The sequence below is a fragment of the Crocodylus siamensis genome, chromosome 6 (genome assembly GCF_052110815.1).
Source record: "Crocodylus siamensis isolate JL-2025a chromosome 6, ASM5211081v1, whole genome shotgun sequence".
Lineage (NCBI taxonomy): Eukaryota > Metazoa > Chordata > Crocodylia > Crocodylidae > Crocodylus > Crocodylus siamensis.
This window is the reverse complement of record NC_143400.1, coordinates 14,475,651-14,488,286: the sequence shown is the minus strand read 5'-3', so window position 1 is coordinate 14,488,286 and position 12,636 is coordinate 14,475,651. Positions and strand designations below refer to the sequence as shown.

At 46.5% G+C, this 12,636-nt stretch overlaps 1 protein-coding gene across 2 annotated transcripts in view; it reads right to left on the bottom strand.

Moving 5' to 3' along the window:
- Positions 1-11,773, bottom strand: part of VPS45 (vacuolar protein sorting 45 homolog) — a 50,125-nt gene extending 38,352 nt beyond the window's left edge. The window contains exons 1-7 of one of the 2 annotated variants that reach the window (XM_090055435.1): positions 11,570-11,773; positions 10,391-10,525; positions 3,592-3,652; positions 2,692-2,771; positions 2,092-2,160; positions 1,290-1,427; positions 538-648 (exon numbers count right to left, since the gene is read on the bottom strand). In XM_090055435.1, the coding sequence (XP_089911561.1) occupies positions 538-648; positions 1,290-1,427; positions 2,092-2,160; positions 2,692-2,771; positions 3,592-3,652; positions 10,391-10,525; positions 11,570-11,662 (687 nt within the window). In that variant the 5' untranslated portion in view covers positions 11,663-11,773. The remainder of the gene's footprint in view (positions 1-537; positions 649-1,289; positions 1,428-2,091; positions 2,161-2,691; positions 2,772-3,591; positions 3,653-10,390; positions 10,526-11,569) is intronic. The other variant, XM_090055434.1, reaches the window with a different exon arrangement.
- Positions 11,774-12,636: the final 863 nt, after the last annotated feature.

The window sequence follows — 12,636 nt, the reverse complement described above, 5'->3', positions numbered from 1 at the left end:
TTACCTAACCACCAAGCTGGCTGGTGTCTGAGCACATCCCAGAGAAATGAAAGGAGACACATAATAGACTATTCAATGCCAAAGTCTACAGAGCAGCTAGAGAAAAATCACAATAGCCACCCAGTAAATGCTAACACTCATCAATAACGCAGCACAAGGAACAAGGTAATGCAAGGTCATTTGATAGATGTGCTGCCAAATGTCCTTTGCAAATAAACAGTTGGGAAGAGCATTGCCAAGATGTTTAGGCCCTACACAGAAAGCCATGTTTTACAAAACATGAGAACCCTTGAAAATTACTCAACTTGTTTGATCTGCCACAGAACCCAGGAGAATCCAAGAGTATTCAGAGACTCTCGGAAACAGAATGCAGAGGTAATTTAAGGAAAAGACTCTTTACATTTAAAATCTAAACCCTGCCCTAGGCTATTGTGAGCCCAAACTCTGGGATGCAGGCTAGCACCAGACAGCTATGTGCATTTCAGGATCCCTGGTTGCTATAGCCCACGTCTCCCAGCTGGTCAGGAGGTATTTCACCTGGTTCAGAAGTGGGGTGATAGCATCATCCGACCTGTCCAGAATCAGGAGTAATGGAGGAACTTCTGTGCGCCGAAAATCAAACAGCTCATATTCTTTAGTAATTACTTGCTGTTGGAGAAGGAAATGAAAAAGGGATAAGCCATTTGGTCCTAGCTGCAGATGGAAAAAGTTCCCTGTGCCTTGGGCACTAGTGAGCAAGAGGTAAAGAGACCACAACAGTGTTTAAGTAAACATGGCAAATGTAACACTACCTTGCACACTCCAGAGTTCTCAGATCCATTAAATTACAGGAAACGTCACCATTTTGAGAGTGCTGGTTGTATGCCTATGTCCTTAGGGAGGGCGTTAGCTACAAGGTTCTTTGGGTAAATGTGATCTCTTTTATTAGACCAATTGAATACACTAGTTGGAAAAATTGTTCTTTACAAGCTAGGGTGCTTGTGCCCAAAAGCATAAAGAACAATTTTTCCAACTATTCAATTGGTCTAATAAAAGAGATCACATTTACCCAAAGAACCCTATCTGCCCAGGAAACTTCACAGAACTTGTGGAAAATCAGGGATCAAGTATTCTGACTATTTGGTAAACGAAGGAGTTGAGGAGCAGAGAGGGGTTACAACTTGGGCAAGGTTACAGTGCAAGTAGAGGGACAACTATTCTTTATAGACTCTTCCTCTTAATGGATGCAGACTTCTGACAGGAGCCACACTACCAGGCTCATTTAAAATTACTGTAGCACAGGACTGTACCTTAACACATTCAGCAAGCCTCTTTGCCGATTCAGAGGAAAGCTGGTAACGTATCATGGGGCATTTCTTCAAAGACAAAAGCAAAGCTGTCAGCCCTTGAGTGGTTCTGGATAGCTGGGCTGCATCCCAATTGCGACCCTGAAAAATAAACACACCAACAGACACTTGGGTCATGCATCCTTTCACTGAGGGGGAAGAGGAAACACAGCTCTAGCCAAAGTGTCTTATAGGTTACCTCCCATGTCTAAAATAGAATGAAGAGAAATAGGAAAAAAAAGTCAAGAAAATTCCAAAAGAAATCTCAAGGCAAATTTTAGATCTCCACAATAATTACTAAGAAGGATGGTTCGGATAAAAGTGTATTTAAACAAAATACCACTTTCATCTGTTTTCACTGGGTTTTAACAACATGGGTACTCTTTGATCCTACAAAGCTCATGCTGAATTTTAGATGCTTTGGGTTTTTACTTTCATATTTGTACTTTGCTGTATTACACATCAGTTGTACTGCATGATGCGCATCTCCTTTCCATTGCAGTGAGACAGTTTCACAGTGAGTAGCAGCTATGTTAAATAAATGAAATTTTACTTTGAAATTATAATGTAACAATAAAGCATAGCTAACTGCTGCTATTACTCATGCTGTGCAAGCCCATCACCCTCCCAGTTTTAGTCTGAAAATTCTAATAGCAGGATGCCCAAACAGGAAGCTCAAACACGAGTCCCACATTTGTTGCACCTGCTAGTCTCCTTCAGCCTCAGCTACTACACACACCTGAAAGAGTATTAGCCTTTTCCATACCTGACAGCAGCCTAAGAGGTTGAGGGAAAAGACATGTGGATTCACTGCAATATAATCTCCATAGAACTCCTGTCAGAGAACAAAAGCAAACATAGTTAATGCTTTGCCAACACCTCTTTGTCCTAGGAAAGCAAATGTTAGTACCAGCTACTCAGCTCAAAATGCTACATACAGGGACAGTTTCTTCAAGTTGCTGAAGAAAACTCCTAGTAACCCCCACGCCTCCAACTCCAGCCACTGTAATTCCTCCATCTGCTGGAACTTTCAGCATTTGTCCTTGATACAGGGGTTTTACTCCCCCGTCTGCCCATACACCTGCTAATCACCTGACAAGAGACAAGCACCAATCTTGCTACAGCACAGAGGCTGACTGTAACAATGGATGAAAAAGTCCTGGCACTTGAGGAAAGAGTAGCATTATATGCATGTCTTTCATTCCCTCCTGAAATAATGTGTTATTGCCATGCACCGTTACAAAATGAGCCCTAAAAATGGCTCTAGTAACTATGTGGCTGGGGGGAACAGGGGACCTATACATTGGTAGGTCAATTCTCATAGTACTTTGGGGAGAAGAGAGCTACTTAGGAGATTAGATTTTACCTGAACTTCTGCCACAACTTCCTGTTCATCAGCCTCAGCCAGTGACTTGACATCGCTCTTACTAATCACATTACTGAAATCTGAAAGACAGACAAGGCACAGTAGTGGAGTAATGGCTGCAGCATAAAAACTGACAAGGAGCACACAAAGGAGTTACTGCAAGAGGACAATAAAAGATAGCAAGGAACTTTCCACTGGAAAGAGTAGCTCCCAAACTATAGCAGACATGAATCTGACCTTGGGGCACAATCACCCGATTACCAATGCAATTTTAAAAAGGTTACTCTAACTATTTTCCTCTCTCCCTATTACTCTGCATGAGCTCAAACACGTAATCAAAGAGCTAGAGACAGACTCTCACATAAGTTTAGGGACTCTACAAGCAGCAGAGCAGTTTTCTTCCTTTTCTGCACCTAACACAAGCCTAGATAGTGAACTCCACATCAGTAGCACCAGACCCATTGCTGTGGTCAATCAACAGTGGTACATCTCTTATTATGACTTTATATAAAGCTTAGCATCATGCATCCTCAACCCCACATCCTATCTTATTTACATTAAACCTTTCCTAGGGCTGCATTCCTTCCTCCCCAAACTGGTTTTGCTCCTGCTTTAGTGCATTTGTACAGAGAAACAATGACATCTAGAGGCCAACTGAGTTCTGCTGTACAAGATTTGCAACAGATGAAGTGCCCCTGACCCTTTTTTCAGTTTCTAGAGGACTAAGCCAAAACCAAGCAAAGCACAAACTGTGACTAGACTAACTGTTGTTCAAAACCAGGTAATGCTACATGGTACTAAGAAAAGATAACCTGGGGTAGTAGTCAGTAAAAGATAAGGTCAGGGAGTTTTAATGCAATGCAAGGGACCCAAGAACATGGCTAGAAAGGATATACTTACAAACAAAATAGATGCTGTATTTTGGTCTCCGCAGCTCTTGAATGAGATATTCCACGTTCTCCTGGATAAAAACAGACTCCAGGTGAAGCAGAATAAGACGACACCCCATTGATCATGGGGGGAAAAAAATTAGACAAATGCTTCTTTGGCAGTTCAAAAGACAAGGAGCACCATGGGCCTGATCCAGCAAGTCGCTGCATTATTAGAACATAAAAAAGTGCCCGAAGGGTTCAGACCACAGTCCCACCTAGCCCAGTAACCTTCATCTCACAGCAGCAGAGAGAGCTCCTGAAGTCACTGGGGTTTGGTGGCTCTTGCCACCATTTCTGATAGCTATACCTGCCCACAGGAGCTCAGCACCCAGTACCTCCCATTGACAGTGGCCAATTTGCAAACAAGTTCAACCACCATCTCATTTAGAAGCCTGGCCACTTGTTTTAGACCCTAGAGAAAGAACTGTACTTTTTAATATTCTATGCTTGCCATAGGCATTATTAATGAGAAGAGAGTGAGCCAGGAGGCAGGCAACTCCCTTGGGCAATTAGAATCGAGAAAGTACTGCTATATATCATTGAGCTGATCCTGAAAAGGTGGGACAGTCCCAGCTATTACAGCAAATGTTGCAGAAGATAAGTCTGTGTGGTGTGCCGTGTCCCTCAGAATTCTGTTTCTTAGGGCGCTTCCACTTCTGCGGTGTTGCCAGCCCTCACAACCTTATCACAAGGATCACAATACCTGAATTTTTCTGGAATGCTCCTGTAGCCATGCAATTATATAACACTCTCAGCTTAATTAAAGCAAAGCTTCTTGACCGTGTGCACGGTGGGGAGGGAGGAACAGAGACCTCTGAACCTTAGCAGATTCTGAAGCCAGAAAACAAATAAAAGCCCTGAATTTGCAATTTAGAAAAAATATTACAAGGTATTTAATCCTATATTGTGATATATTTATATACTTGGAACTGGCAACAATGCTTCTCCGGAATGCAAAATGAAACTTCTATCTCCTTTCCGTTTGTACTAGAGCAGAGTTTCATAGATGTTAGGGTCAGAAGGGACCTATTCCTGTCCTGGGCAGGAATGAGTGCTGGGGTCAGATGACCCCAACCAGGCGTGTGTCCAATCTCCTTTTAAACACCTCCAAGGAAGGGGACAGTACCACCTCCCTTGGAAGCTTATTCTATATGTTGGCAACCCTTGCTGCAAGTTATTTTTTCCTGATGTCCCATTTGAATTTGCTCTTCCAGTTGGTGGCCATTATTTCTAGTTACCCTGACAGGCACCCTGGTAAACACTATATCCCTTATTTCTTACTGTTCCCCCCGGATAAGTTCGTAGGCAGCCACAAGATCACCTCTCATCCTCTTCTTGCGGAGGCTGAAGAGGTTCAGGTCTCCCAATAGGTCCACATAGGGTTTTTTCTGTAGGCCTTTAACCAGATGAGTGGCCCTCCTCTGAACCCTCTCCAGGCCATCCACATCCCTCCCAAAGTGTGGCACCCAAAACTGGACACTACAGTACTCCAGCTGCAGCCTAACCAATGTCACATAGAGGGGAAGTATCACCTCCCTGGACCTGTTTGAGATGCACCTACTTATGCAAGAAAGGGTGCAGTTAGCTTTACTTATTACCTCGTCACACTGGTGACTCATGCTCATTTTGGAGTAGACTACAACTCCAGGATCCCTTTCCGCAGTTGTGTTACTTCGAGTGGTGCCTCCCAGGCTGTAGGAGTATTGATGATTCTTCCTCCCCAGGTGCAACACATGACACTTATCCTTGTTAAACTGCATCCTATTCTGTTCGGCCCATTTCCCTAGCCTGTCTAAATCAGCCTGGATTCACTCCCTGCCATCTAGTTTGTGTACCTCCCCCCCCACAGTTTGGTGTCATCAGTAAACTTGGACAGGTTGCTTTCTATTCCCTCATCCAAGTCACTAATGAAGACACTGAACAGTTCCAGTCCCTGGACAGAGTCTTGTGGGACTCCACCACCCACATTTCTCCAGGCAGAAACCGACCTGTCCACCATCACTCTGGCTGTGTCCTGTAAGCCCATTTTCTACCCACCGGGCTGTGTAATAATCTACATTGCAACTGTTTAGTTTATTTATAAGAACTGGGTGTGACACTGTGTCAAAGGCCTTTTTAAAATCTAAGTAAATGACATTTACCTCTGCTCCTTCATCCAAGCATTTTGTGACCCGGTTGTAAAAATGAAACCAGGTTAGTTAGGCAAGATCTGCCTGCTACAAACCCATGCTGATTGCCCCTTAGCATCACTTTACCTGCTGGTCCCCCACAAATGTGATCCTTAACAATTTTCTCTTAAGGTTTTGCCAAGCATAGAGGTAAGACTAACCAGCCTACAGTTACCCGATTCCTCCTTCCTCCCCTTCTTGAAAATAGGGACCACACTGGCCCTTTTCCAATCCTCCGGGACCTGTCCTGAGCACCACGAGTGCTCAGAGTTATGCTAGCGGCTCTACTATGACTCCAGCTAATTCCCCAAGTACCCTAGGATGAAGATCATCAGGATCTGTTGATTTAAATAGTAAAGGTGTCCCTATACTAGGTCAGCTCAAACAGTTGGTGGGTTGGTATCTATACTGGTCTTACCCAAGATCCCAATGGGATGCATATTCGTATTCGTGTCCAGGAACATGGATGCAAAGAAGTCATTTAGAAGCTCCGCTTTCGCCATCCTCTCTGTTACCAGTTGCCCTAGTTCATCCTTAAAGGGCCCTAAGATACCCTACACCTTCTTTCTGCTTCCCATGTACTTAAAGAATGACTTTTTGTTATCTTAACTTTTGCTGCCAGCCTAAGTTCCATTTCTGCTTTGGCTCTCCTCACTGTTTTCCTGCAAGCTTGAGCCAAGCAGATATACTTCTCCTTGGAGGCAGCCCCCTGCTTCCACAGCCTGTAGGCCTCTTTTTCTCCTCCAGGCTCTCCTGGATTTTCCTGCTCCACTAAGAGGGTTTCTTTCCCTTTTTTGCCCCCTTCTAGGTGTACTGGGATGGTCCTTTTCTGTGCCTGCAGGATAAGACCCCTGAGAAATGCCCGCTAGGGCTGTGCGAGGCTTCGGACAGAGCTTCAGATCTGGAGACGCTTCAGACACTTTGGGGTCCGAAGCAGCATGTCCGGGTTGAAGAGTTGGCCTCGTTAGGCTTCCCAAAGTGGTTTGGAGCTCCTGAAACGCTTTGAAGCGGCCTCAGAGATCCGGCCATAGGGTATAATGGGGAAACAATAAATATATCTATAACTTTGTTTTTTTGTTTGTTTTTTGTTTGTGTGTTTTGTTTTGTTTTTTTAACCGATTTGGATGAAATGTTCAGGGGTGGTAGAATCCGCAGAGGGCATAAAGCCTGCCAAGTTTCAAGAAGATTGGTGTAGGGGTCTGGGGGGGAACTGCACCACAAATTCTTAAAAGCAAAACTCCTGTCATGTGTATGTGTTACAACACAGGGGGGTCAAAACTGCAGAGCTGGTAGCTCTTGCTGAGGCCACAAAGCCTACCAGCTGTAGAGGAGGTCGGTGCAGGGGTTCCCTGCACCCCTAGCTGCTGACAGACAAAACTCATGCCACTCTAACAATAGGTAGTCACTATCCCCTAAGTTACCTTGCACCTGTAGATCCCCCACCATGTTGTCCCTTGTGGCCAGTACTGAGTCTAGTAAGGCATTTCCCCTAGTGGGAACCTATACAGGACAATAGGTAAAGATCCTGTAAGGAAGTTACAAACTTTGGGAATGGGCAGACCTGGCTGCTTATTTCTCCCAGCCGATGTCTGGGCAGTTAAAGTCACCCATGGCAACCAAGTCCTTTGAGCGCACTGCCTCCGAGAGCTGTCTTGAGAATTCTAGGCCTAACTCATCCCCCTGGTGTGCGGGTCTGTAGTAGACCAAGTCCCCTTCACCCTGACCCTCCCTGTAACCTGACCCATAGTACCTCAATTTGCCCTTCTTCCTGGCCCAAGTTAACTACGGAAGATGTATATTGCTCCTTAACATAGAGAGCAACTGATGACAGTGAAACTCATGCTAAGCTTGGGCCTACTCACAAAAGTTAAAATACAGAATAATAATGCTAACTGCATATTGCAAGAGGATGCAAATTCACGGCTAGGCCATCTAAGAAGGAATAATGAAGTATCTCTTCCAACTTATCTTGCTATAGTCAAGATAATTTCAAGCAGAATCTTAGTTGTCTGGTGTGTAACCATACAAAATGTCTATCCTTTATTAATTAGTATGGTAAATATTTCTTTTGCGACTAACTCACGTTTATGTAAGGGAAGAGACATTCTCTATATGCAATAGATGTTTCCTCCTGATTTAGTATGTTTTTCCTGGCTGTTAATCAGTTTCTTGATATGTTTCAAACAGGATAACTTCTTGTTACTTATGAGTTACGAGAATGAGTTACCTTCTTAACTATAGGCCCGTCAGTCTTACCTCAATTCTAGGGAAACTCTTTGAGAAGATCATCAAGGAGCACATCTGTGATGGGCTGGCTTCAGGGACGATGCTCAAGGGCAACCAGCAGGTTTCATTAGGGGCAGATCATGTCAGACCAACCTGATTGCCTTTTATGATCAGGTCACAAAGGCAATGGATGCAGGTGTCACCATGGACATAGTCTTTCTAGACTTCAGCAAGGCCTTTGACACCATCTCCCACCCCACCCTCATTAAAAAACTAGGTGACTGTGACATTGATGCCTACAGAGTCAGATGGATCGCAGATTGGCTGAAGGGTTGTACTCAGAGGGTGGCGGTGGACGGGTCATATTCGACTGGGGGGAAGCGCGCAGCGGAGTCCCCCAGGGCTCGGTCCTTGGGCCTGCGCTGTTCAATTTCTTCATCAGCAAGATGAATTTGGACGAAGGGGTGAAAAGCAACCTGTTTAAATTCGCTGATACCAAAATTTCGGGTAAGGTGAGCACGCTAGTAGGGAGGGAAAGATTGCAGCAAGATCTGGATAGGTTACAGGGGTAGGCTAACAAAAACAGGATGCGTTTCAATACTGACAAGTGCAGGGTGCTGCACTTGGGCAGTAGAAACCAGTGGGAAACTCCCTTCTTGAGAGCATGGAGGCTGAAAGGGATCTTGGAGTCATTATTGACTCCAAGATGAACATGGGCCAACTATGCAAGGTCACGGTTGCCAGGGCGAACCGGACTTTGTCATGCATCCACAGGTGCATCTCAAGTAGAACCAAGGAGGTGATCCTCCCCCTCCATGCGACTCTGGTCAGGCCACAGCTGGAGTACTGTGTCCAGTTCTGTGTGCCCCATTTCAGGAGGGACGTGGACAACATTGAAAGGGTCCAGAGGAGGGCCACCCGCATGATCCGGCGACAACAGGGCAGACCCTACAATGAAAGACTACGGGACCTAAACCTGTTCAGCTTTCACAAGAGAAGGCTGAGGGGGGGGACCTGGTGACCATCTATAAACTCACTAGAGGGGACCAGAAGGGTTTGGGGGAGACACTGTTGCCCCTAGCACCTCCCCCCCCCCGCATAACAAGGAATAATGGACACAAGTTATTGGAGAGTAGGTTTAGATTAGACATCCGCAAGATCTACTTCACAGTTAGGGCAGCTAAGAGCTGGAACCAACTTCCAAGGGAAGTGGTGCTGGCTCCTACCCTGAGGCTCTTTAAGAAGAGGTTTGACGTCGACCTGGCTGGACTTATTTGAGTCCAGTTTTTCTCCCGCCCAGGCGGGGGGTCGGACCTGAAGATCTACAAGGTCCTTTCCAACCCTACTTCTATGATTCAAATTAGAAATTTCTGATAACTAGTAATGAGCAGGTTTTTCCTGTCAATTACCGCTTGGGCCTCTCTTGATTTACACAACTAAAAGAACGTTTTGAAGACGCTAAACTAAGGGTATAAAGAAGGCAGTAAAACAGCAAACAGCACGCACACTTCAAGAGTGAGAAATTTTTCTGACACCAGTTGCTGATACGCGCAACTTACTCAAGAAGTTGAAGAGAAACAGACCGCCTCTTCGTCACCTGTTTGGTGAGAAATCATCACCTTATAGCTAATTACTGGACTTTGATTTGGTTTGGGCTCACTTGACTTGATTTTAAATACTTGTAGTAAATAAAGCCATTCTGTCACTCATCGAACAAGGTGTCGTGTCAGTCCCTAGGCTAGTCCAGAATCCTAGGTTTTTATTTGCTAACACAATACCCCCCACTTTTTCCCCACTCTGTCCTGTCTGTACAGCCTGTAGATCTCAATGTCCACTGCCCAGTCATGGGTGGGACGACTAGTGAAACGAAAAGCTTAGCAAACCTCTAGACCAACCTCATAACTACAGAGTTTGCATTTCTCTGTAGTTATGAGAGGGTAGGGGGAGTTTGTTAAAACTGATGGGATTATATCAAGAAGGTCACCAAGAATTCCTCATAAGCAGGCACCATAGAGCACATCACTCTTGTAAAACCATCACTAAAAAGTATCCACCTGAATACGCAAACTACTTGGGCACATTTTATAAACATAAATGAGAAAGGAAAAAAGGAAAAATACAAAAAAGATTGCCGCCTCCAAAACAGTGGACAAGGCACAGTTTGCAGATGGGCAAACTAATACCCTCACCCTGCAAGCATACGCCCCTGTGCTGATGTTATGGACTTGAAATTGAAAGCTTAGGCTGACAAGTAGGAAGACAAGCACGTGACTAAATATTTACAGGATTGAGGTGTTATTTGACACACGTATGATCCACTCAGCTGAAACCGAGAAGCTGGAGAGATCAAACACGAAGACAGAACTCCCTTACCTTTGTGGGTCGCAAGAAACAGATTGCTTTCAAGTGTTTCATGGTCTCTCTGTTTGAAGAATCAATGCGCTCAAAGAGGTAAACTTCTTTCTGCAGGATCTCTGACTGGGTGTACACCATGCTTACAATACTGGTCTGCAGCAAAAGAAAGCAGCCAAGTTATTTCAGCTTGCTGGTACCATCTGATGACATACTCGATGAGACGAAGGAATGGTGTTTAATGGCTAAAGCACAAGGACTGGGAGTCAGACCTCCTGGCTTTACTTCCAGGCCTTGCCAAAGATTTGTTTCACATAGTTTTAATTCCTGGGCCTCAGTTTTCCATGAGAAAATTGTAAGGTTCACTTTAATTGTATTTTTAACCCAGAAGCCTCTGTGCAAGATATAGCCTCAGCTGAATTTATAGCTCAGGATAGTAGACCCTATTAGGCTTAGTAACAGATTCACTGGGATGCAAAGGAAGGCAGAATACACACATCCACATCCACTGCATGCTCACCTGATCTTCACCTCCCTCCAAAGCGAACATAAAACCGCTTGCAACTCAGCCCTTCTTATTTATTCTAGCAGTCTGTAGCCTCAGCAGCTCAAAGACCCAGCAAAATGCCCCCCAACCCCTCCCTGAAGAAGGGATATTGCACTTGAAGAGTAGGAGAGCTGCACTTCTGTCTGCACCCCAAAAGAGCAGAGATTAGAGAGGAAGGACAGCATAATACAGTTGGATACAAATTAAACTAAAAAAACCCCAACCCAAGGCCAAATTAGCTAAAACTAATTCCCAATCCAAGGGTCCAGAACTATAAGTAGCCCTACTACCAGCAAATATCCTCCTAGACCTTCAGATGTTTCCAAAACCTTTGGCGGGCATCCTACTTGCAGGCCCAAGCCCGGAGGCTCAGGTTTCAGATGCCTCCCCCCCGCGAGTTTTGCTTGCCCTCAGCCATAAGGCCCTCGGAGCAAGCAAGGGAGGAGACTCCCATTTCCATCAAGTGGGCTTAAAGTGAGTAGCAAACCAGGCCAGAAGAGCGAGTCAAGAAAAACCGCCTTCTGACAGCATAGCTTGCCCCCTGCTTCTCAGGCAGAAGCCGGGATGCTGAGCCACAGGGGAGCTGTTGAGAAAAAAACCTCTGCAGCCCGCAGCTCAGGAAGGGCAAAGTACCGCCAGCACACTCAGCTCACCGTTTCTTTATCCATCAAGAGGACCTTCATCCCCGGCCCGCTGTCCTCGATCATCTTGGACACATACTGCTTCACTGCAAACACCACGTTCATTTTCCTTCTCCCCCCACCACCACCCCTCCGACAACTCGATCCCCTGGTGCAAGGGTGAAAGCCCAGCAGGCAGCTCCTCTCCCCGGTGCAACTGATCGGCTTCACTTCCTCCTGCGGCGGCCCTGGGAGCTGTAGTCCGAGGGCCGGAGCCTGGCGCCCGCCAGCAGCGAGGTTGGCACTACAATTCCCAGCCTCCCGCTCCCTGCAGCCAGGCACGCCAGCCTCGACAGCCCTTCGCTGCGGGTGCGACTGCGGCTGCGCAGGAAGGTCTTGCACAGAAGGGTTTTTGCAAAGCCTAGGATTGCTACCACCTGAAGAGGGGAGTCGCAGCCCTTCCTTGTGGGTTCAAAAAAGAAAAAAAAAGGCTCATAGCTCTCTTGCAAAAAACAAAAAGCCAAAAACTCCCGAGCGATCAGCTGCAGCCCTTGATCCCTGCCTTGTTGCAACAGATCAAATCCCCAACGTGCGGGCTCGTTGCTTTTTTTTCTTTAATTATTATTATTTTGCCTCTGATGTGGGCTCCTTAGGCTCTGTAAGAGTCACTGACGAGTGAGGCGAGGTGGGGAAAGAAGTGGCCGCCTGGGACTCATCCCAGCTGGGTGGGGTGGGGCGTGACTCCGAATCGAGTCCGCCCTTGCAAGCGTTGCAGGCAGCCTGGCCTGGCTGCGGCATCTGCCCTCCTGCCCCTGGGTCTCGGCCGCATCCCCCACCCCCACCCAACGGGCGGTTGCAGCCCCCGCGCGACCGTTGGGGCGCGGGGCGGGGCCCTCGCCTCCTCCCTGAGGGGTGAGGAGTGGGGCCCCCTCGCCCCCGCCTCCAGCGCCTGGGGGCCCTCACGCTCCTGGGGATGAGCTCTGTGCAGACACCTCAGGGTGGGGACCGAGGGGGCCTCATCCCCACCGCCACAAGACACACCAGTCTCCTGTCTCAGGGCGGAGGTTGTAGGGGGTCTTGTCCCCACTACTGCAAGACAC